The 25,712-nt window shown below is 38.9% G+C and overlaps 1 protein-coding gene across 4 annotated transcripts in view; it reads left to right on the top strand.

Annotated features, from left to right (window-relative positions):
- The window catches only part of GNAS (GNAS complex locus), a 140,603-nt gene that overhangs the window by 76,195 nt on the left and 38,696 nt on the right, over positions 1-25,712 (top strand). For all 4 annotated transcript variants that reach the window (XM_065032425.1, XM_013371299.3, XM_065032426.1 and 1 more), the window contains exons 3-4: positions 13,168-13,222; positions 13,304-13,423. In XM_065032425.1, coding sequence (XP_064888497.1) covers positions 13,168-13,222; positions 13,304-13,423 — 175 coding nt within the window. The remainder of the gene's footprint in view (positions 1-13,167; positions 13,223-13,303; positions 13,424-25,712) is intronic.

Genomic DNA, 25,712 nt, shown 5'->3' with positions numbered 1-25,712 from the left:
TTTTCACTCCTGTTACTTTGCGAGGGACCAAACCAGGGAAAACTTCTTCCGAACATGAAACTGATTGTCTAAAACCACTGGCAATTGCACGAGTGAGGTGAAATGGGAACTTTTCCTCCTGTAATTTTACGGTTTCAGGAGACATAGGTGTTGGTTGTAACAATAGGAGATTTTAAGATATCAGAAATCAGATTTAAAAACTTGTACTCTTTTGTATCAGGAGAGTCTGGACTCCTTTGACTTCTTTCTTTGAGACCAGTAATCACAAAAGTTTCCCTTGAGCTGTGTAAGAGACATGAATACTTCAGTTGTCTATTTAATGATACAAACTATACCTTTTATGTTGAGGGCAGCCCTAACTTGATATGAGTGACCCTTTGCTATAACTGAGCCAGCGTCATTGCACCTCAGAGCTTTATGGTTGGAACACACTAATCTAGAGGGCAAAGTTTTGTTTCCCGGGAGGAAAGGGTCACCCAGGTGAGATTGCGGGAGGTGTTAGAACAGCTCTGGGGTTGCAGTTACTGTCTCCACAGGCCTGGATGTCACCCAGCAATGTGGGGGGACCTTTGTAAGAAGCAGCAAGTGTTGCTTTAGGCTAACGCGCTTCTTGCTGCTGAATTTTCTCTTGCAACTATGCTAAGACATGCACCGGATTTTCTCTGCTGGATTCCCTGTTGTGAGACTTGTTTGGTCCCCACAGCTGTATTGCAGGTCGTAGCTGGTGTGAGCACTTCCCAGCCCTGGAAAGCAATGCAGTCCATGTCTCATGCAGTGTTGACTCTTGGCACAGTCTCGTCTCAGTAAAAACGCAGTAGTAACATTAGTGATGTGGGAGATCCTATATAAAGAGCAATGCAGTCAGGTTGCTTGGACCTGTATATGCAGGAGTTTTGATTTTGTTACACTAATGCTCTTTTGATGGAAATAAGTCAAACTGAATTTTGCTTGGTTTAATTCTCATTGTCTTGTGATATAGCTGTGTAGAAATGAACAAGAAATGAACAATGACTGTGGCATTAACAAGCTGCCCTTTACAAACGTGAGATTGGGTGTTAATGTGTGAACTTCGTGTGAGCTGTGAGAATAAACCTCGGTGTTGAGGGGTAACGGAGTTGGGTGGTTTGTTTCTGGTGAATGTTGGTGGAGTTGCTCTGCTCAGGGTTACCTGCTCACTGACACTTGTGCTAGATATAAGGGGAAATAATTTAACAATGATTGAGGCTTTGAGAAAAATACTGTAAAACCACCCTGAATAAAGAAAAAACTGCTTTGAATTCCAGTTTGGAACAGTATCAAACTGTGTTTCTCTTTAAATCTAGAATAACAGAGCCCTGATTAATCAATATGTTACTGGAAGCTTTGAGGACACAGCGAGGTTCTTATTTTGAAGACTAGAAAAATGTATTAAAGGCATTGGACATATTAACCTGAAATAAGATGACCTTAGTTGAGAGTTGTGTGATGCTGAGGAATTCGCTGGGAGTAATACCATGTCGTTTCTTTGGAGGTGTGGGTGTTTTTTTTTTTTTGTGGTGGTTTGCTTTTTGGTTTCTGGTATATAGGAGTCTAATATGATGCTTTGACCTCCTGAATGTTTTTTGGAGGAAAGCTTACTTGTGTTATGGTTATTCTGAATTGCCTTTTGGAGCCGTAGTCGCTTTGTCTCCATTCCCTTATCTGTAAGGATAAGACACTTGCGCTCTCAGTCAGTGCTGCTGTGGTACATGTACATAGGTGAAGTAGAAGTGCTAGATACATGGATCATTTCATTTGTTATACAAAAATAAGAACAACTCCATTGTCGTAACTGAAAAAGCTTTTATAGTTAGAAATCGTCAGAATTATTATTAACACTGTTAACAGTAGTAGCCCTACAGAACACGTTGATGTACCACACTGTACACACTGCTTTAATAAGCTGAGAATTCTGGCAAAAACTTAGAGATTCTACAGTGACATAGATTCAAAGCATTCTCTTTTTGAATTGCATTTAAGGGAAATTTAAAGTAGTGTACTTAATTTTCTATAAATTCCGTCTAATAGGTAGCAGTATATAATTCTCTTGCTGAAGATATCTCAAAAAACATAATCCACAAAAAAGGTATTTATTTACATATTCTCTTTGCTGTGTGATCACCAACAAGTAAAAGAAGAAAGAAAAATAACAGCAAACCCCAAACCTAAACACATAATTGTTCTCAGTCATACTTGCTGACAAATGAAGGAGTGATCGAGTCAGTTAGGAGCAGTCATGGCAAAAGCTGGACTCTACCCAATTCATACTGGTAGCAATCAGGGAATACACTTTAAAATAAAGGTCTGAGACAGCATTAGAACGGGGCAGACCTACAAGGAGTGGTCTTGCATGGCCTTTGATTTCCCTACTCTTGAAAATAAGTTTTTAGTCCCCCTAACTTACACCACGAGGAAAGTAGAACAGCTCACCTAGATGCTCTGTTTTTATACCGTATGCTACGTTTATGGTAGGGAAGACAAATAATAATCAGCTTTAATTTTATTCCACTCTAAAGCCAGGCAAAAGTTTGGAATCCTTGCAATGTTTGGCAGAAAAGATTTGTTTCCCCGTTAACCATATGCTTCCATTACGCATTTGCTGTTGACTGGGGACTTGTAGTAAGCAGACAGAAATTGTAACGGTGCCTTTGGTGTGGGGGGGAGTTGGTCCTTGGGTACAGGGGTCACTTAATTTACTTCGATTTTTTTCTCCATTGTTTGTTTCAAAGCAGATATTACTTGATAGCACATTAGAAGCTGTTAAAATTCACGGTGCCTTTGGGACAATATGGCTATATACCAAAATTTTTCTAGAGCTTTTCCAGCTTATGAGTACAGGGATAAAACTAGATGTCTCTTGTGTGTTACTATTTAGTGAGGCTGTTTCAACCTCCTGGAAAATGTCTGTAAAGGATTTTTTCAAATTGTTCCATTCTCTTCCTTTTTTAGAAAATTGTTTTCTAAAACTTGGTAACAATTTTTGGAGCCATATTCAGATAAAACAAGATCCAGAATTTTCTGGTGAGTGCTTTAGAGATCAAGTCAGTCCCCTCTGGTCTGCAGAGACTGTCCCAGCTAGAAGTGTGCAGAGCAGGTGTTTTTCTTTTATTAACATCCTTAACATTGACTGCATAAAATATTTTAAATAAATCATATTTTTACTTAAAAACATCTGAATTTGCCATACATTATATGTGTATGGAAGAGGCAACTGTACAGCTTTGAATATCCAAAATAATTGATGTTACGGAAGAGTTAATGAACTTTGAAGCCAGTTTAAGTTGAAACGATATTGCATTGGCTTCTATACTGGCAAGCTTACATTTGAAAGGCTGTAGTAGTAATGTTTTCAAATTCCATTTATTACAGTAGCATCTTATTTAAGAAGTGTAAATAGTAGCTAAGTTTTGGGTCTTTTCTGCATAAGACTGTTTAACTGTGATCCTCCCTTTCAAAGCAAAGTGTTGTGGGCATAGGTGACATATAGCCATAGCACAGATGTCAGAGGAAGAAGAAGGGCAAACTAAAGATACAGCATCATCTTGCACATGAGAACTTGCATCGTGTTGTATCTTCGCATCTCTGTGTTTACATACGGAGAGCTGTGTTCAACTCATGGTAAATTTTGCTTCCAAAGCTTTTGTAACTTAATTGTTCAGTGGAAGAATGCCATTTTTAGTTCATATAACATAGGCCATGCAGCATTCTTAAAGGTTCTGCACACTCTGGCCCCCATCCATCACAGTACTTAAACCATGAGTAGCCCTATTAAAGTTGATAGAATTACTCATGTGCTTAAAATTAAACATGTGCTTAAGTGCTTTGATGGATTAGAGCCAAAGTTGTCAGCACCTTGCTTTGTTACGGGCTGTGTTACACCTGCCTCCCGGTGTACCAGCCTGCATTTTAAGGGACGGATTTTCAGATTCGCCCCTTCCAACATCTAATTACTCTGTGTTCTAAAAATGTGCTTTACATGCACAGTCATAGTAAATTCGTCTGCTGCCTGGAAGTATAAATACACAAGTACAACTCTTGAAATCTAACAGTGTTTGACAAATTTCACAAGATTTTTTTTGTTTTCCTGGAGATTTCAGGGGGAATGTTGTGCTAGTTGTTTACATGGAAACACGACATCTGTAAGGTTTTTCACAAAACTAACTTTCTATTGAACTCTGGATTTTAATGAAGTGTATAATGGAAATCACCATTTCAGTGCGACAGCACGCTGTTAAGAATGACTCTGAACTTGAACTTTCCAAAAGCTAAAATCAACAGGGATTGTTGTAGTTTCTGCTGACAGTGCTGAGTTTGTCAGCATTTGGGCAATTCTTTAAGGTTTATAACTGAGGTTGTGTGTACCTGACAGCTCTTCATCCTTGGAAACAACGGGGGAAATCTTCCTGATCAGGCGATCCAGTGACACTTCTGTGTGCCCTGATTCCATGTATCTGTAAGAATTTCTGTGATCAAATTGCACTTAAATTAGAATCTTCATGAGCATGAATATTGCAGTGATTTTTCACAGGTTATGTTAGCCAACCCTGATTGCACAAAATCTTTTTCCAACAACAGAAGAAAGTAGCTGTTTCAGTTGTCCTCGTGGTGAAATTGGAAAGCTCTGCTGTCACATTCAAAGCTCCTTGCATTTTTAATGGCCTTTAGTCATACTAAATGAAGAGATTGGAAAGATGGAGCAGGAACAAAAGTAGGTAGTTCAGACAAAAGTTAGAGTGAATGCTTGTAGAATCATGTTTTGCAGAATTTACCTTGTTTCTGGTAAGACACCACACTATATAAATTCGATCCTTCCCCTTTTTTCTTTTGTGCTGTTGTCTCCTTCTGAAATCTGTGTCTTACCTGCTAACCTGCAGAGTTTGGAATTAAAAACTTTGGGGTTTGTCATGTTAAAGGCACCTTCCAGATCACCCATCTACAATGTCACACAGCAGAAGTGTTTCAGGTGGTAATGTAGATAATCATTAAAAAAAAGCAAGAGATTTTCAGACTGACCATCTTCTCCCTGTCTCATTGCTGCCTCCCCTACCACGTTGTATCCCGCTCGGGCTGATCTGTGTGCACACCTACTTGGCATCCCGTGTTCCAGCCATTTTTATTTTAGGGCTTCTTTCCATTTAACATTGGCACTTAGCTGTGTACTTTTTTAGTTTTCAGTAGCAGTGAGGTCATTGTTCATTATAGGAGCTATTCCTCTCATTCTTGCACACGAACCCCTGAAGAGCACTAGGACATGATTGCCCTCTTTGGAAAGCTTCATGGCCAATCCTGGCCAAAGAACTTACTAGAATATAGACATTCACAAAATAGCGTCAGAGCAAATGAAACTCAGAGGGTGCTCATCAAATCGGTGCTTCAGAGTTTAGGCAGAAGTGCTTTGAAAGTGCCTGAAAACTAAGGTGAGAACAAGACCCCAGTAACGCTGCCATCACCTGCCTGGATGTTAAAGCAAAGTCTCCGCGGTACCAAGGATGAGGTGAGGGGCAGCACAGCAAATACCCAGGTTCTGACAGCGGGGGCTGTTGATCCGTGTGTGCTGCAGTGTCTGGTCAGTGTGTACTCACACATCAGTATTTTTTCCGGACATGGAGAGGTCAATACACCTGAACAGGTAACTCCGGAGACTGTAGGAGCTTGGATCTGCTGTGAGGATGGCTGTACAAGGCAACAGTTTCAGTGAGCAGGGAGGATGTCCTGAGAGGTGTGGTGTGCTGCATTTCAGTGCTATTGCTCACTTGGACGTAAATGTTTTAAAAAACATGATGATCAGTGTGCATTTCTCCTTTTTCCTGTCTTAGTAATGACCACATTCACAGTGCTAAAATAAATAAAAAATGAAAATGTCTTTGTGCTTCCTGACAGCAGTTTGGAATGGTTATCTCAAAACAGTGAATTGTCCAAGGCAAGATGATTCAGCAAGTCTGACTTGAATCCTCCTGACGCTGAGAGGTGTCCTTCCGTACCAGAAAAGAACCGCTAAGTGTACTCAGAAGACTCCAGCCTTGTTAATTAGTGTATCGAGTACCTAGAGAGAATACTACACTTTTGAAGGCTCCTTTTATTGTAATATTCTTAATTACCTGTACTGAGAGCAAGAAAATGAAACTAGTGTGTTATCCCCTATCTGTGTGCCTGGAGAACCAGAGACCAAGTCTGCAGTTCACAAAGGTGTTTAATTGCACAGTATGAGTTACAGGTTCTTTGTCAACCTCCTACATCACAGAGCTCTTTGTGAGCACTTATTTTCATTCTTTACCTAAACTATTGCTAGTTAATTAGTTGAGGTAAATGGAACAGCATAAGCAGAGTTATGCTGCTTCATATTGGATCTGTGATGGTCTCTTTGTGCCACTTACAGATATAAAGGGACTGTAAACCAGTTAAACTGGTTTTACACAGGAATTTGCAAAACTGAAGGGGAGCCCCAGGGTGGCTTAGAGCCAGAACAGCATCTCTGTGCCGCATCCCCGTGCCCTGTGCCCCGGCTGGTCCTGCCCGGCAGCTCTCCAGGCTTCACATCGCAGAGCCAGAGTAACAAACCCTTTAACCTTTGCACCTGGACGTTGGGTTAAATGAGTTTGTATTTAGGGATGCCTTTTTTTTAGAGTTTTGTAGTAATTTTATCATGGTACTGCTCCCTAAGATAAAAAACAAGTCACACCCCTGGCCCCTAACACTCTAGTGAAAATAATGATCAAAAACATCATCTCTACTTGCACATTTCTACATCTTAAGTTTATTTTTTGACAGTAACTTTTATTGTGACAATTATGATATGCTTTTTATCAGTGCTTCAGTAATTCGTATTCCTTGCCTGTTAGAGAATGATTCTGTCGTTCCGTAAATAGAAGGTATCTCTATATGCTTATATTTCTTATCATATATTCATCTATTTATGGCCACATATTAACACATGCATGTAACTCATATGGGTAAATATCATAAAGTATTAAAGAAAATGCCAATGGTAAAGCAGTTTTAGAATGTTTTTTTCCAATATTATTATTATTATTTCTTCTAACAGTAAATCGTCTTTGGTAGCTGCATGGTTACAGTTTGTTGTTACCCGGAATCACAAAGAAATAAAACCAAGAATCTTCAAAGTGGAGTAGACATTGTGGGGACAAGGTGGTGTAAGAGGAAGAGCACAGTGCCAGGGAGGGGAAAGTGCATTTCTGCATCCAGCAGCAGTGAGATGCTCCATATGGCCATGGCCAGCGTCACCAGCGTGGACTGTGTAGGGTGCCATAGATGACATTTTGTCAGCTAGCTATGCCTTTGGGTAGCTTCATTTCATCTTACAAGGTGACAGAGTTATCAGGAACAGAGTATTAATGTGGTTAGAAAATTTCTTTCAATTCTGCTGCAGTTGAGCACCCAACTAAATGAGATTTCCCGGCCAAAGCCGGACAGTTACTGCGCCGCAGTTGGGACCACGTGGGCTCGGCCTTTCTGGTCTCGAACGGTACAGAATAGGAAATGTTTTTGAAGTTGACAGAATTACTGAGGTATCTCTGTGGTGTGACATCAATGAAGAGTTTGATTTCCAAAAGATATTCAGTGGTTTTTGCTATTGTGTTTTAGCAGTTTTGTCTGTGAAACTGGTACTTTGTCATAGGTCTAAGATGAATTATTTCAGCTTCACTCTGAATACTCTAGACACCTATTTTCCCCAGTTTTCAAGTGACTCTAACTTGGCCTCTGCCCTGTTTGCCATCCTAGCTGTTATGTACTTAGATAATTGCAGTGTTATTCTGTTAGAAATAACACAGGTTGCTGTTGTTGAATAGTAATTACTGCAGAATTCTTGTAATGTGGATTGGTAGCAAAATCATTGAGTTTCCTTGCTTGTAGTCTTGAGTCTGAAGATCTTGACTATACTGCTCTGTTTTTATGAGGCAGATTGGCAGGTAGAGCTATTTTCCTTTTTGTTAACTTCCCATAAGGTGCAGTAAACATTTTAATGCAGATTTTATGGAATGTTTGTGAAATCCGTGAGCTTGTTTCACTACATCAAAGACAGCATATTTAGATGAACAGCTGTTTAAAGCACACGTGCCTGTAGAGTGCACTGGAAGAGTACTGAAATTGTGTTTTCAAAATGAAACTGGTGTTTTTAACTTGTCGTTTGCTTTCAGTGTGTAATTGTGCTGGGCTTTGAAGGTGAGCAGAAGGCAAGAAAGCAAACCGAGGTGCGTGTGCGTTGAGACACCACAAGGTTGTTTTCTGCTTTAAAAAGCCAGAGGGAAATTAGTTGTTTTGTAAGATTTTTATTCTCTCTGTTATATTTGTGAAGTGATTCACTGAAGCAGCAGCGCTTTGCATGAACAAGGGAAGCTTTTCTTTAAATAAAGTTGTTATGTCAGCACGTTCAAGACTGAGCGAAGTTTGACAGTGCTTCAGAATTAAAGGTGTTTTATGCTCTCTACCAGTCACTGAGGGTGATAGAAGCCACGTTGTCTATAGCCTTGTAAAGAAGACAAAGACTAATGCTCTGTATTAACATTATGTGGTTATGTTTTCATATACCCTATTGAGATGGTCTATATGTACTCTCCAGTCATGTACATTTTGAAATACAAGTTTAAAGAGAAAATTTCTGCTTTTTTTTATTATTTGCAACAACGTCCTGATGATAACTACAAAAAACTGGGAACATAATAAATAAAGAACATTTCAGCATGGCTGGGGGGATGATTATAGAACACAAACGCAGTGATTTTCGGCAGGAGACCCCGTGTCCATGGGCAGCCTGGCCGTGCTGCTCACACCTCTGGGATTCTAGGCAGGCTCACTTGCAGTGAAATAATGTATATATACTATTGAGTTGCAAGCCATTGTTTATTATACTAAGGCTGCACATATGAATTAATGTGTTCAAAGATGAATTGAGAAAGAAAATGACATTTTTTTTCCTAAAGGAGAACTAGCATTTATATCAGCAATACGCAAGAACGTTCCAATATTTTGTAGTCACATTGTCAGTATTTGTGTTCCAGGGGATTTTCCTTTTTTAGGCCGTGTTCATAGTGAAATTAATTGGCAATCATCATTTGCCCTCATTAAAAACCTTTTTCTGTTGCGTGTTATCTGATCAAAGTCTTTTTACTTCCGTTCAAATGATGCATCGTGCAGCATTTCATTCACCTCTTCACAGCGTTCTTTCTGGCATGTCTAATGTTTGGTTCCTAAAATACTCTTACATTTCAATTGTGGAGTTTCCTGCATAATCAGGACATTTAGGGGAGATGTGTTTAGGGTTTCCCCACTACGTTAAATAATCGATATGTCTTAAGTACAATATTCTTATGACTGTCTCTCCTTCTAAAGGAAAAAAGTGATTGTTGCTTTGCACTCCGCATGTTTCAGATTTTTTTCCAACTATCTCGTCATAGGTTTGTAGGGCTCGAAGAAATGTATAATCTCATTCCTGTTCATAAAATCTGGCTTTTTCTGGAAAAAGGAAGTCATAGACTACATTCTGATTTAAAATCAGGTAGTTCTTTGTATTTTTCTCTTCAATCTTGTCTGCACTCTATTAAGCAGAACTGTGAACGAGGCACGTGGCTTCATAACCTGTCAGGAGGGACCAAGGAATTAAAACTGCTTTGCTTTCAGTAGTTTAGGTTAATGGCATAAGGAGGTCACAGGATTTATCACTTCACTTTTTTAATTGTGTTTTGGTTGGTCCGTTGGTTGGTTGGGTTTGTTTTTTTGAATTCTTTACCATGTTTTCTTTTTGCTATTCATTTCAACACGGCAATTTTTTTTACTTTTCTACCTGTGAGATGTTTATACTGGATGAGCTGAATACTCGAATGAATACTTGAATACTGGAATGTTCTTTTGAAGCATTCAATATTTTTTTCCCAAGTTCAAAGTAGTGGTTATTAATATTACCTGGAAGGTAAACCAGAAATTAACATTAAATTAAACTTAGTTTGCTTTCTGGTTATCTGCTTGGTAGTGTGTACATTGCATAAGATTTTATAAAGTCTGAGTAAAAATATTGCTGTTTTTATAGTAAAGCTCAGCCACAGGTGGAGAAGTACTTAGTAAATTTGTTTTCAAGGAATAGTTTATTTTCCTGACCTTTTATGTTATTCAAATTTCATGTTATTTGAATTAAAATCTCATACTTTTTTATACTCCCTAAAATAGACTTTATTAGTTTTCCTGAAAGCTACATGCGGCTTTGCTTTGGCCCATTTAAATATTGAAAACAGCGGGATTGGAGATTTTTCTTATAATCCTCAACTAATAGAGTTTAATGCTTTGTTTGGCCTACCCTACACAGCCTAAGAAAAGTTTTAAACAAGATTAAACATGCGACCTTATTAACCCCCGGCGTCTAACGATCCAGAACAGCCCTGCAGAGGCATCCGTGGGTCCCGGACCCGGCTAACCTGGTGCCCTCGGTGCCGTTCCCCATCCACATTTTGGGAGCCCAGCTTTTGCTTTGGTAGTTTTGGCCATTGTGCCAGCACCCAGGAACAAGAAAGGGAAAAAAAAGAAAAGGCAAGACTCTGTTTCGAAGGTGACTATTCAGTCTGTGTGGTTGGGGGAAATAAAGTTCAAATACTTCTGGAAATTTGAGGTGCAGTGTAGCGGGGATTTCTCAAAGCCGGTTCTGGCAGAGCAAAGGGACAGCAGAGCTGAGGCTCAGCTTTTATTTACTGCACTTCACTAGGTCCTCAATAAACTGAATATCACCTTTTTTTTAGAGGGGAAGTGGCAGTTGTATGTAAGGTGTTGGATTAGTGATTGTGATGGATGAACGTTTTGACTTCCAGAAGAGTAAAGCATCTCATTGGCATGGAAAATTCATGCTTAGTAAACATTACAAAACACAAAATGACACGATACATTCATTGCTGTGTAATAAGATTCCTTGTTTACTGGGCATACTATAGGGCCATGGCAACAAAACCAGAAATAGGAACTATGAGTATTCTTGTTGTAAAGATGATGATGGTTAGTTGCTGGAGTTTTACATTGCTCCATGGTCGTTATCACTTTGCGGTGCTGCAGGTTGTGTGAGGATTGGTGACAAGGTACAAATCTGAAAGTTTGACCAAAACCTATAATAAAAATAATGCGGTTTACTGTATGATACGGGAGAGTCAGGTCAATGTGCACTTAGCTGATATTTGTTATCTGCAAGTGTTCCAGGGGAGAGAATGTAACTACAGTTTGCTAAAAAAAATAAATAAAATTGGAAGACTTTCTAAACTTGTGTCTTTCTAATGGTGTTCCAAAACAAAGCAAAATGAGTAAATATTATTTCTTTACTTAATCCTTTGCAAATATTGGTGTCTCAATTAAATTTAAGTATATCGGTTGCCCTTAGATCTCAATGGGGCAGAATATGCATACGTGTTCATTAAATTCAAGACTCAGCTGAAAATTGGAGGAAAAGTGAAGGCAGACAATTTGCTTGCAGTGTCAATGGTAAACATTTCCTGCTTTCATACCATTATTTACATACTTTAAGAAAGGAACTCCATTTTTTAAAAAAAGGAAAGTGGCCGATGTTTTTGCAACCAAAAAATACAGTATTTGTGCACCTACTGTGGGCTGGAGAGTTTCTTAAGACCTGGCGCAATGGAAAGCATTGACGATGGGAAGGAAGAGGGTGAAAAGGCCTCCGTTTTTCCTCTCTTTTCCTGTCTTATTTATTTTCCTTAGTTCAGTGCTTTTGGCCTTTCTTGGCTCACTGCCTTGTTCCCATCAACAGTGCCAGATCCCCAGAGCAAAAGCCTGGTGGCCTTTAGGAATAAGGTGCTCTGTAGGTCATCAAGAAGTCCAGGGAAACCAAGAATTTCCATCTGATTATTGATCATTTTGTTTCTGTATCAAGCTTCCCTGACCTTCCTCACCCTGCCCCAGAGTTTGGAGAATATAGGCAGTGGCATTTCCCATCGCTCCATCTTTTCCAGAAGTTGCATTAATCTTTCATGTGAGAACCAACATTCCCGCTGCTCTGGGATGTCTGTGTCTGCCTGTTATTTAAGCAGTACTTGGGTTTATTTTCCCCCCCGCTGTTCTGCATTCTTGATTGGTGAATGTGCTTTCAGTTTCACTTTGGTTGTGAACGATTCTACAAAGGAAAAAGTGATAAAAAAAGCATTTGCAATGCGAGTACTTAATTAACTCAGTAAACGGGGTTTTCAAGCTGTGGTCTGTCCACTGAAAGTGTGAGTGCTACCTTTTGAAAGGTAAATAAAAAGGAAACGTAATGTTGGTAGTTTCATGTCTCTGGGATACTGTGCTGAAAAATGTTAGTTTTTAAAATAAATAAACCAGTTGGTATAAATAATAATAATTATAATAATGGAAGTATTCTATAAAAATAGTTTAACAAACATCAAAAGGCAACTTAGGTAGGTTTTTTAGTTGTTTCATGGCTGACTTGGTTTACCTAAAAGCAGTAATTCTATGCTGTGTATAGCAAGAAAGTAGTCCTGTAAAAGATTTGTCATAGTGCATTACAATTAAGGTACAGTTCACAGACTCAATACCAGTAATACCTTTAGGATGCCGATTCTTGGTTGTACCAAATGTTTGATCGTGCACGTCTTACGATTGCACTGTTTAGCATCTCAAATAACAGTTGTCAGAGTATGACATAAAATACAAGAGCAATCCAGCAGAGGCAATGGTTTGCACTCCAGCTTGCGGCAGCCTGGTACGCTTTTTAGTTTGCCTGCAGTTAATCCCAAATAATAGTGCTCATATAGAGGATTCCAAGTGGTTTTCTAGCCTACTCTTCTGCTTGTCGTTAAAAGGTAATTTAACGTATTTGGATTAGCACTTTGTTTTATTTATTTATTTTACGTTTTATGTCCAAGGTGTCAGTTTGAATGGCTCTGTCAGGTTGAGTTCTCTGCTGTAGCTTTTTAGTTAAGCATGATTAGATACTGATTTTTATATGCAAATAGCTGTTTACTGTTAAAGTAGAAGAGTTATGAGATATTTAATCAAGTCTATCTACAAAAGTGTTCAGTGACCGAGAGCACTTGAGTCAACAGTGACAATACAGTTTTGACAGGATACTTTTCAAGTTCGTGTTCTGTTACAAAAAGATATTCTGCTTTTATGGCTTATATATTTATTCTTTTTTTGTCACAGGGAGAAGAAAATGAAAATTCAGGATATTAAAAACAATATTAAAGAAGCTATAGAGGTAAACTTATGAGCTATTGTTTTTAACTATTCACAGCTAGTTATTTAGACGCTCTCTGCAATATCTTCTTTTTCTTTGCAGACAATAGTGACAGCAATGGGCAATTTGGCACCTCCAGTTGAACTAGCCAATCCGGAGAACCAGTTTCGAATCGACTACATCTTAAATTTAGCTAACCAGATAGACTTTGATTTCCCGCCGGTAAGTAAATAATTCAGATTGGCTGCAGTCGCGCTTTTTTGCGAATGATGATATTTCACTGCACTGTATTAAATATTTACAAAAACAGTGAGCCGCCCTTTGGGGATTACTACGGTAGGTGTGTTTGGTCAGCGCTAATCGCATAAAGTATGTAGCAACACAGAATATTCAAGCGGATCTTTTCTGGACGCAGAGCCCCTTGTCTGCTGCCCTGTGCTCTGCTGGGCTCAGCAGCGCGGAGCTGAGAGGGACAGTGCTGGCGGGAGCTTCAGATATTGGTGAGAATTTCCCTGCCCTGAGGGAGCAGAGCTGTACACGGGGTCTGCTGGTGTCAGCCGGCACTTAGTGGTGCTGTAGTCCTCTCTTTTGGAGGAATACTGGAGTTTTCTTGCCGATTCAGACGTGTTCCCTGCCGGCCGTGTCAGCCAGGCTTTCTGTGAAGGCTCCACACGCCTCGTCTTTGCCCCGTCCCTCCCAGTTCTAGTTAATCATTCCAAATGCCACCAGTCCCAGCAGAAACACAGACAGTGTCATGATTTGGTTGATGGTATAACGTCGTGTCCACTCACTGGGGTTAATTTCTACTGTGTCTCAACCAGGCTTAGTAGCAGAAGCCCATGAAAATACAGTTTGCAAACACTGAGCTCGTAAACACTGCAAAGATATTTTTATTAATTACCACAAAGTACCTTATACTTTGAGTAATACAGGAGTGTTTGAAAGCTTTTGTTCTTCCTCTCTGCAGTGTTCCAGCAGGCTGAGGGTAGGAATTTTGGTGATGGATCAAAATTATGATCCATTTACACCAGAATTTTGTATTCAACGGTAGTCAGTCCCGGATACTTAAAAGGAAAGAGCAAGTGCAAATAGTAGTAAGATGTGGGATAGTTTGCCACCACAGCAAGGTTTTCGTAACTCTGGTTTGTAAACATTATTGAACTGGCTAGTCTGTGAAACCAATGACAGATACCTTCTGTAACTGTTGCCGCTTCTGGGAATTTCTCTGCTTTGGTCAGCCTTTATCAGAAGAAAAACAACGAACAGCCAAGAGCACAGACTTTGTGTGCAAGGCAGAAGTTGTGTTGTTAGTAATTAGTTTGAAATACTGGCATTGCAATCTTCAAATGCACTGATTTTCAGAGTTCAGCAGGCACAGACAGGTTGGTGTAGAGGGGTACGTATGATTCTTCCCTAGCACATCAAATGTAATGTTAGTCTTTTTATCTTAATCTTAAATTAAAGATTTTGGAATTTTTAACTTGTCACCTCTCATTTTGACACTAGTCAAATTCAAAATAGTATTTTCTCCCTTTTTGGATAATCTCTTGTGCTAGGGGGACCAAAAAATAGTGCTTTGAAGACAGTTTTAGGAGAATATTCGAGAGAAAAGACGGCAGCTCCTTACTCCGCCCTGTGCGCTCTTGAACTGGCTGCCTGCCCGCAGCTCTCCTACTGTCCATTGTTTTCTGATAGTTCAGGTTGTGATCTGAAACAATGCTGTAGCAAGTTCCTGTGACCTGCCTCATACTGAAAGCCTTGATTTTCCTTGTCTCTTCTATCTCAAGAGGGTTTTTTTCTTCCATTCAATTGGAATGCAGTGGTTTTTACTTTTTTTTAATATAGTTTCTCCTGAAAGCAAGGGATAACTGTGTAGTGGGAGGTGAATAAACCAAATGTATATGTGTTACATTAACTGTTTTTTTAATATAAAAATTAATATTCAGTATGTATTACCTCTGGTAGGATACGTGGTGGCAAGCCCTTGGTGTCTAAAGCAATAGAAATAAACTCACCAAGTCCATAAGTAATTTCAAGTTCAGTGAAGAGTCTTTGATGTGTTTAATGACCCACAACTGCAGAATAACATTGCTCCAATAAAACTAGTTTTTCTTCTCTGAGCAAAGGTATTGTGTTAAATTTTTAAGCCCTGAGTCCACAGAGGTTGAGGTGTGTACATAGCTTGGACTAGTGGGTAACTTCGTTGGCATGATTGACTATTTCATATGTAAATGTTTGTAGGGTTGAGGTTTTAAACTGGATATACATTAGCCACTAATTTTGAAGGATTATTGTTGGCTCCCTCTGCTCTCAGTGATTATATAAGCTAATATGTATCTGGTTTCTGAGCTGGTCTGAATCTAGTTTCTAGTCTTTTGGTACCTGACAAAACAGAACGTACATTTTAATTAAGTATTTTAAACTAAGTTAAGAGCTAGAATGTACCTAGATGCCAACTCTCAGTGTGTAGTATCAAAAATACACAATCCTTGGGTACCTCTATAAAAATAATTTTGATTTTGTTATAGCTTAATTACAAGTACTTTGAAGAAAAAATAATTTTCTCTAAGTGGAAAGGCTGGCCTTATGCTAGTTATGCTCTATACCTAAGGAAATCGTGCTTACCTACCTTCTCCTCCTGTACGCTGGTCAGAGAATTCTGTAAACTACCAGCTAAACCTTTTCCTGGAGGGAGGGGAATTTTTGTCTGTTTGGAGTGGTAGAACTTGCTTTCTGTCTCTGCCATTTTCTTCGTGGGGAATGGTATTTCAGCTGTTACAAAGGCATACGTTGCTCAGTATAGTATTTGCTGCTGTTTGTCTTCAGGAAGAACAGAAAGGTAGGGAGGAAGAGCACTCAGGTGCCAAGGAGATGTTCTCTGAGGGCTGTGAGTACTTAGGGCCACACTCTAAAAGTACAAGGCTGTTTTGCTTCCCTTTAAATGCCCATTATTTAGCAAGCTCTCCAGAAGGCAACACACAGACATGCAGAGTTTAGCGCTAGGACTGTGTAATTTCTTCTCCAACAGCAGGAGATCTTTAGGACATAAGAGGCCTCACCTTCTTCTGTACATGAAGGAGTAGTTTAAATGAAGGCTAAAGTACACACCAAAATCTGTGCTTATCATTATCTGTTGTACAGGTGGGACTAGAGTGTCCTGACAACAACATTCAGTGTAATGTGAAAGGCGGAAGAAAGTACAGAAGAATGTAAGAGCTTTACAGTATGATGGTACTATAGGGGTCTGGCTCTACATACCTATGATTCCAAGAGCAGCTTTTGTATTCTGATATTCTAATTCTTTTCTTAGTCTGTGTCTCCATCTGTTTGCAGTTTTTGACTTACAGCAAATGCATGTCATTTGTTTTGAGCATATTGTCTTGAGTCAAAAATAACGTTGGTACAGTGCGATGCTAGGTTAAACATTCCCTTTAAAACTGAAAAATTAGTATGTCGGAGATGTATTAATTCAGCACACTTGATATTAAGCAATTAGATTTCTCGAATACAAATAGTAACATGGGAAAGGAGAGGGGTTGTCCTTACTGAAAGGAGTTCTGTTGATGTAACCGTGCTGATGATTTAAAGTATTGCAATATTTGGTAGATCAAACCTGTAGTTCCTTTTGTAGTATTCCATGTTGTTTCACCATACTGTATATACCATTGGCAAGAACCTGGAAGAGTTTGGCTCCTGCAGCACATGGTCCCATTTGTCCTGTCTTTGGTATGTTTTCAACAGACAGTTTCGAAAGTGTTCATTACAAAAAGAAACCCCAAACTGGGACTGAAGTGAATTGATAAAGGCTGGGAACACAACCATGTTGAAAACCTGTGGAGAACACTAATTAGTAATATTCTAGGCAAAACCAGCCAGCTCTAAGTTAATGTGTTTTATGTCAAGTATTTTCTGCCTCAGCTCATTGTGGACTTGTAGAATAGCTTGAGGACACAATATCTTCATGGGTAATGGAGAGCTGTTCTGATTTAGTTTTGCAAAGTACTTTGCTTATTTTGGGGACAAAATCTATCTGTATTATTAGGCTTACTGCACACTTTCTTAGAGCAGAGCAGAATGGCAATAATGGAAGTGTAATCAGGTCCATGTAATGTATTGTTAATATGAACAGCACTGATAATAGTGTGTGTAGTGTTCTGTTTGCATCCTTGGGAAACATACTTCTGCCAAAATGACAGGACATTAAATAGCTAAGTCCTGCAAAAAGAAGTCTAGCCCTGCTAGTTTGAATGAACACAGAGAATAACAGCAAGATGATGCTTTCCGTGAGAGGCACTGAAAGCAGAGCTCTCTTTTCTCTCAAATGCTGCAGTACCAATTTTTATGAAATATTATCATTTAAGGAGAATCATTATCATTGCCTTTATTCAAGTTGAGTTTTTTATCATGCAATTAAATTGTCACTGGCCAGCATGATGACTTTAAGCAAAGAAAAAGGAAGTTGAAGTGAGAAAACCTCCAGACCTGAAACTGTACTCAAATGAGACAGCTGAAGCATTTGATTGTAATAAATGAGCTGATTGTGAATGGGCATTGGTCAGACCCTTAGAAAGGAGATCAGTGTTTCTGTGTCCCTGTATTGGTACAGATCTGAAGGGGCACGTGTAATTACTGGTGCTGCACTTGTGTTTTAAGATTATATCATGGCAATATTTTTAAAAAATAAGACATTGGTAAGTGGTTTAGAAACTAAAATTAACAATGCTCATCACTGAGGCTCTCTAATGAAACAAGTAGAAAAGTTTCTTTGCTGGAACAGTGTATTTGAGATCTTGCTGAATTTGCACTAGAACTGGTTTTTTAGTTATCTCACTTTAGCTAAACTTTGTGGGAGTAAATGTAACTATTTAATTATCTGTATAGCCATATTAATACATGCTTTACAGGGACAGTGTAATGTATCAGAACAAAGACCTCACAAATCAAAATTTCAGGCTCTTTTTACAACTATTCCATCAGTTAAAATGGAAAATAAAACCAAATGATGCTTTCAGTTGAGACTTCCAAATGGCTCTCTTATCACTATTGTCCTTTGATGCCTTTATCTCATTTCAGGTAAAACATAATTGCATGTGTGTGTTTTCAATGTCAAAAAATAGCCTTATAGGCTTTTTCAGTAATTCTGACTAGCTGTATATCTGTTTCAAATATAGGGTGATGTTGGGTTAGCTGGGTAACAGAGGTGATATTTTTGTTCCTGTTCTGCATACCAGACAGTGGTTAGGACATTTTCTCCATCCCTAATACCAACTGTAACGGTGGCTTTTTTCTCATCTCTTTCTTTTTGCTCTTACTTTTAGAAAAGTAAAGGAGATGTTCAATGAGCATTTATTTTTCCATGATAAACCAATCTGAACCAAGCTGTCGAATCAAGCCTATTTATTTAGGGTCACAGTCCCATTATAATTCTCTGGTTTTAATGAAATAGTCGAAATAGCAGGAGAGTATTTACAACTGCCTATTTTTAAGTGATGTAGACTCAGCTGAGGAAGATTTCTCTTGAAAATACCATAACAGCTTCAGTAAGATTGTATTTTTAAAGGTGATAGAATCAGAATATTAGCTATTGAAATGCAAAATGACTGGGGAATCACTCCAGCCTGTGGTTCTCCAGATGCAGGAAAATCCATGTTTAGAAGAGATGTCATCATTTTTAGGCTGTTGGTGAAATTGTCTGCAGGTATTTTGGTCCTGGTTATTTATTTTTTACACTGCTCCACTGTAGTTATTTTGAATGTCCCACTACCGGTGCTGCTGAATGGTTTTATTATGGTTTCTGAGTGGTGTCTTTGAGGCCGAGCTTTACCCCGCGCAGGCCCGGCCCGCGCAGCCCACGGCCATCCCTGTGCCACCCAGCGCCAGAGAAACCTCCCGCCTAAATCAGACCATTGAACCCACCCCGGGTAAAAATAACCCTGGTAACCCTTACTCCTCTCTTCTATTTTGGAGAGGTTATTTTTAACAGGGATCAGTTTTGAGGGCCGTTTATGACACGGCCCGTAGGCAGAGTGCGGTACGAATTGTGTAACGTGTTAACACGCAGCGGGGTCAGAGTCCTTAAAATGGTTTTGACACCAAAATCTTCAAGAAAATAACAGGAGGGTATAGTCTCAGTAAGAAAAGATGTGAACTGGGATTTCTTAGCTGCCAGAAGTGTTCCTTAATTATGGAGGCAACAGAACAAAATCATCTGTCCCCGCAGATAATCACCCAGGTGTGTATAATGATAGGCGGATTGTTGTTCCTGTGTGAACACACTGTGGAAGAAGAAGAGATCTGTTCTCGTTTGACAGCGTCACTGGCTGTATAACGTAATGACAAACATACTCGCTCTACTGGGGGACGTTTCCCATGTTGACATCGTAAACGTCACGGACTGGGGGGGGGAGCAAGCAAAATATTTTCTCTGGTGGGTTTACACATGGGAACCTGGAGCCCCAGCGTGATTTCTTGGGTGTCTTGTACTGTTGTGTGGAAGTTGGGCAGCGACCACAGTGAGAAGATTTGAGGCTCTTGCTCTTTCTTGTCTAGGCTTGCTTTATTACTTTGAGAGACTCACCTCACTGTGCTCACTGTCGCTTTCTCTTTGTTTTTTTAATGCTCTATATATCTTGTAATATCTAAAATAGCCATAATGAATGTAGCTTGGAGATGTATTTAAGCATTTTGAGGTGCAAAACTGGTAGAAAATGTGGATAGGTGAAGTATTCTTAACTCGAGAATGTTAATGTTGTTAACAAAAAGGAATGGGGAGTATTATAGACAGTGTCAGCAGAGCTACGGGATACTAGATCCTCTGAAATAATCTTTGCTTACTCCATTTTAAATCTCCATTAGCTTATCTACACAGAGCAGCTCCTCCTAAATGGGCTTCTAGATAATCCAATTGAGTTTACCTGATCGGAGTTTAACAGGACTTAAAGCAAGCTGGTTTTCCTATCCTTTAATAGTAGAAATAAGTTCTTGAATACAGATTAATTAGAGTTCTTTTGAAGCCAACTTTTAGGATAGGGGCTCCGAGGTGGACGGCCACTTGACTTCATTTCTGTTTTTCATAAACAGTGGCTGGTGTGGCGACTGGAAACAATTATTTAATTCACCAGCTGCATTAAAAATGTGTTTTGATAAGCCTTTTATTTTGCTATATTTCATGCATCCAGCTAGAATTACTTATTAAATAGAGTTAATATGCTCTTTTTTCTTCATGTATGTGGAACTTTTATCTCCATCTAAAACAAAAGTCATGGACAAAAGGAGAACGTAGCAAATAAGAAAGTGGCGCTGCCTGGCTGGTGATGATATAAGGAAAGTAAAAATAATTTAGAAACAAATTATAAAATTGCTTACATCCATTTATAGCATATTGATCAAGCAACACACTCAGAGACTGTATGTGTCAGGAAATCCATGTATTTAATGGATGCCAACTAATGAGCATAAAGCTTTGAGAATATTGTGCATAGTAGGTTGGATTTTGATAATTTAAGCCAACAGTTCATGTTTTTACTTTAATATAAAATTTGAGTTATCTTGCTGCACAGTAATGAAAGTTGCATATTTTTGTTATTTGTCTCTATTTGTCCCTCTTTTTCTCAAATACAGATTAACTCCTCTAGTTTTCAACTTGTTTTAGAGTTTCTTTTCTACCCAAGTTTTAATTTGTAGGAAATAGCTTAAAGATCTGTTTTCCTGTAGAAAGCAGAAAAAGCCATCAACGAGCAGCATCTCTATAGGCGGAATTTCATAAATTGATAAGCTTGTATTCCGTTAAATTACATATGTATTTAGGCCAGTGTTTCAGAAGAACAGTAATATTACAGTACCTTGACTTTAAATGTAGCCTAAATAATGAGTGCATGTGTATTTTAAAAAGAAAAAGCCAGTCTCTCTTCTGACTTCTGTGAACAGAAAATAGAAGAGCTAAGCAGCTAATTAGCCTTGCTTTTCTATATAGTGATTAGTCTCTTGATTTGCTTGCTATAGAACTTCTTGCTGCACCTGATTTGATTCTTTAATGTGGCAGCACCTGTAGATACAGCTCATGTCCCACCTCCTGGTAATCCAGGTTTTACTGCCCGTAATTTCTAACGGCAGTGAAAACGGGGATGCTGTTACTTCTTATACTTCAGTTTGTTACATGCAATAGAATAAAACTTATTCTGTGTATGAAGGGAAGATATTTTTGGCTAGAAAATTAAAGGAATGTGCCCTTTGAATTCTGCAGTGCTTCCACGCAGGTGTTCACATAGCTCTAGTAAAGCCCATAAAGTATTTCCTTAAATTGGAGAATAAACAATCCAGGACTTCACACAATGACATTATCTGCACATCTATCTTTTCTGTGGTGCGGTTGTTTTTATAGTACAAAGAACCACCCTATATTTTGCTTTGTTATTAATTTATTTGATTAGCATTTTGCAGTAAATGCTAATGCTTTATTCTGCACTTGCATTTTTATCCAGTACATTCCCACCGTAGCATATTTATAGGTTCATTTGAAGAAATCGTGCCTTAATTTCTCTTGATACATCTTCGTTTTCCTCAGAGCAGTCTTAAAGAACAAGAACAGATTAATTCAATTTTTGCTGAAATAGAAGAGCTGTCAACTGAATTAAACAGGAAATAGGCATAAATTTAATATAGACATTCTAAAGCGTTTTCTGGTTTTAATCACAGTAAGAGACTCACGAAATATTGGTGTACGCATAGATGAAATAAAGTGTTCTCTGTGAGCCTGCCTGGTGTTGCAGTGGCTTGAGAAGAGCCTGAGCAACACGTCAGTGTGCTCGTTGCCCTCTGGATGTGCTTTTTGGGTGTACAACAAAGAAGTGCCTTTGGGCTTAAAAATTCTGTAACATAATAAGACTTGGAAATGGGATGGTAAACATGCTTCTAAAAAAAAATCATGACTTGGGTATTTTAATTTACATCTAATGAGTAAAGGATGGGCTTTTATAAGCATGGAAATAGCTAAAAAGAAAGAAGTGAAAAATATTGTGATCTATTTTGCATTTTGGTTCTGTGGAATGCTCTTTTCTCTTTTTACACGTGGATTATGGATATGGAATTGTGCGTTGGAACGTTTCTCAAATACTGTGGCGTTTTGAAACTCTTAACAAAGGGGAAAAATGAAAGTTCAAAAACTTCACAGGAATTTCTTAAATAAAATTCCTTGCCCATTGCCCATTCCTTGGGGCCACATCCAGTTTAATTGGTGCTGCTGGAAACGCGAAGACACCATAGGTGGAAAGCCCAGATCTTTCAGCATCGTTCTTCTTTTCTAAGCATGCAAAACTATTGATAATGAGACTGAACCTTGCTGAAAATACGTCTGACTGGTTATGGGAAGTGCTGAGTACTCTGGGCTCTCCCAAAGAGTTTTGTATTCGGCTCTGGACACATGCCAGTAGAATATCTTCAACTATTTGTAGGTATGTGTTTCCTTTGTGATATCATCGGCATGTTTTCCCTAAAATAGCAGGCAATAATTAACACTTGTTCACACCATTAGGAATGCAGATGTTTCCCTATTCAAGTAAGTGGCTTATTAAGCTGTCCGATTTGACAAATTTAACACATTCTGGTATCCCTGCCCAAACACAGGGACAGTGACAAGATGCCATCGGTTTCCTTCACTGAGTGGCCTTACAGTCAGTATTAATAACTTGATTTCAGATATGAGCAATGAAAAATAGATACATTTGTCATGGATTTACCCCTCCTGGAAGGAGAAAATCAACTTGTGTCGTTTCTCTTGGAATGCACGGTGCTGCCCTGTGACCGTGTCCTGTTCACATACAGTTCGTTAGTGGAATCCAGAACTGCCTGTAATGAAGGGAAGGTCCATGTGCCTTGCAGAGCAGGTTTGTAAAGGAGTTTGAAACCCACGGTTAATGTTATTTTTAAAAGCTGAGCACCTCAGGAAGCAAATGTTCTCCAAGATGCAGTTGTACAGTTAGAAGCTGGTTTGGTTTGACCTTTAATCGCTGGGTTTGTAAGTGGATGACCTATTTAAAACTCTTAGTATGAAATGGGACAGTGAACTTTGCCCAGGAATTGAATCCCAGTTTTAACCACAGCATTGTGTAATGGTCATACACACCTTTGTGTAGGTAAGTTGTTGTTTTTCAACAGCATTGACTTTTGCTGGAATTAGTAAATATGCTGTTCTAATGATAGATGCACCTATATTATATTTTACAAAGGAAAGGTGATGTTGCATGTTCATGCTGAGGTTCCTGCGAACATGGTGTCGCAGTGGCAAGGGCTGTGCCAGTGTTCTTCCCTGCCAGCATCCTGATGCCCATGAAACATTTCTTCATAAACATTTTTTTTTTAAGTCTCCTGAGTATTTCTGTATCTGGAGGGAACAAAACCTTGTAGGTAGCATGGCCAGTTTTCCTCTTTCATTTTCTACTAATACTTTATCCTTTCAGAATACCTTTCAAAAGCTGATCTTGGTTCCTTATTTTTTCCCAGGCCTGGAGTTAGTCCCTTGAGGATTGTATTTTTTAACAACCAAAACACTCAACCTCCAAGTTCTTTAACACTTTGTCTGGTTTGCCTTTTAATAAAACTAGTTTACCATCCACCATTTATCCAATTTGTTGGAATTTTCTAATACAAGTAGATTTTTAACCTGATTTCACTGTGCATCACGCCTTTTCTAATCCAGAACTGGGTCAGTAAGTTCTTTCTGGATCAAAGTGCTGTTTTTCAAGCATCCCTTTAACTTGATGATTTTTGCTGATGGGTTTTTTCTCTAGGGGGCTGCACAGATTTCTGGAACTGATTACAAGCGATTTACAAATGTTGCCTGTTGATGCATTGTATGGAGAAACTTTCCGCAGGTGGAGAAAGTGTCGTCTAATAAATAAAATGTTAATACTGAAGTACATTTCTTTTCACATAAATAGGAGCTTTTAGGTCTAGTGGTGTTATGGTGTGATGACACATGAGGCTTCCTCGCCATCAGCAAGTCACGGTCCTTGGAACTTCAGTTATCTGAGGTTTTCCCGTTTTTAAGTATGCATTAGGCAAGAATGGATAATGTGATCATACTTCACAAATACGATGGATTGTTTGGAACCTAACATTTAAATCCTATTTATTGTGGAATGTCATCTCAAAGCAAATCGTTAGTTCATGTTATTTGCTTATTTTAGCTGTTTTATTAGGAGTTCCATTTTATAGTGCAAGAGAAACCTGTGTTGATGCTGCTGTAGAGTCTGTTATATTAAATGTGCCAGCAAATGATTCAGTGTTACGGAAACAAGAGCCAGACATGTAAGGACTAGTTTTCTGGTTATTTATTTTCAGGAAATTTGCCTGCTACTTTTGGTTAATTTGTTTCCTAACTCATTATTTTTAGAGATCTCATACTAATTAGACCTATTTAACTGGAAAAAAAAAAAAAAAAGAGAGAAACAAACCTGTTGCCGACTTGATTTTTCTGGTGGCCTCTAAAGACCCCGTTTTGCCTCAATACGTAACAAATCTTGTGGTTTTACTTGCCTTCCCTGAGAGCAGCCCCAGGCTACATTCCATGACTCAAATGGGATGCTGAGGATTTCTTATGTTATTCTTTCTCTTAAATATTATTTCAGAATTGTGGTTAGTGTAGGTGTATTGGAAGGGAGAATCTGTTTTTTTCCAACTAGCTACTATGTCTTAATTTCAAAATCAGTTCCTAGTGTGAGTAAGCTTCCAATAAAGCAAGAGTAGAACTCTGGAAGCCTGGCTCCAGCTTTTCTTTGGTGAACACCTTCCTAGTTTACAGATGTGTAAACTGGGGCAGCATTAGTCCCAAAATATGTGAAGATATATTTCAGGTAGCCTGAGGACAAAAGGTTGTTTATTAATTAAAGACCTCATGTTTGGCTATCACAAGTAATGTAGTTCAGTTAAAAAAAAATCCTAAACACCAAAAAAGACCAAAGAAACACAATAAAAACCCGCCCCCAAATCCCCACTGTGTGTTAGTATAATAATCTATTACTGGTGACTTGTTGTAGGGCCTGATTTTGGCATGTCAATAGAAAGTTCAAAGAATGTGAACTGAAATTCCTTTTCCATTCCACACGGACAGTTAATAACCATATTGAAAGGATTGCATGGGTATTACTGGTTATAGTTCAGATTAGCAGGGCAGACATAAAGGGAGTATTATAAGCATTTTATTGCTAATTCACAGAGTCACAGAATCCCAGAATGTGAGGGGTTGGAAGGGACCTGGAAAGCTCATCCAGTGCAATCCCCCCATGGAGCAGGAACACCCAGATGAGGTTACACAGGAAGGTGTCCAGGCGGGTTGGAATGTCTGCACAGAAGGAGACTCCACAACCCCCCTGGGCAGCCTGGGCCAGGCTCTGCCACCCTCACCAGGAAGAAGTTTCTTCTCAAATTTAAGTGGAACCTCTTGTGTTCCAGTTTGAACCCATTACCCCTTGTCCTGTCATTGGTTGTCACCAATGGAGCCTGGCTCCATCCTCCT

The sequence above is a fragment of the Columba livia genome, chromosome 16 (assembly GCF_036013475.1).
Source record: "Columba livia isolate bColLiv1 breed racing homer chromosome 16, bColLiv1.pat.W.v2, whole genome shotgun sequence".
NCBI classification, from domain to species: domain Eukaryota; kingdom Metazoa; phylum Chordata; class Aves; order Columbiformes; family Columbidae; genus Columba; species Columba livia.
Note: the sequence above shows the minus strand (reverse complement) of the source record. Positions and strands in the feature narration are given on the sequence as shown.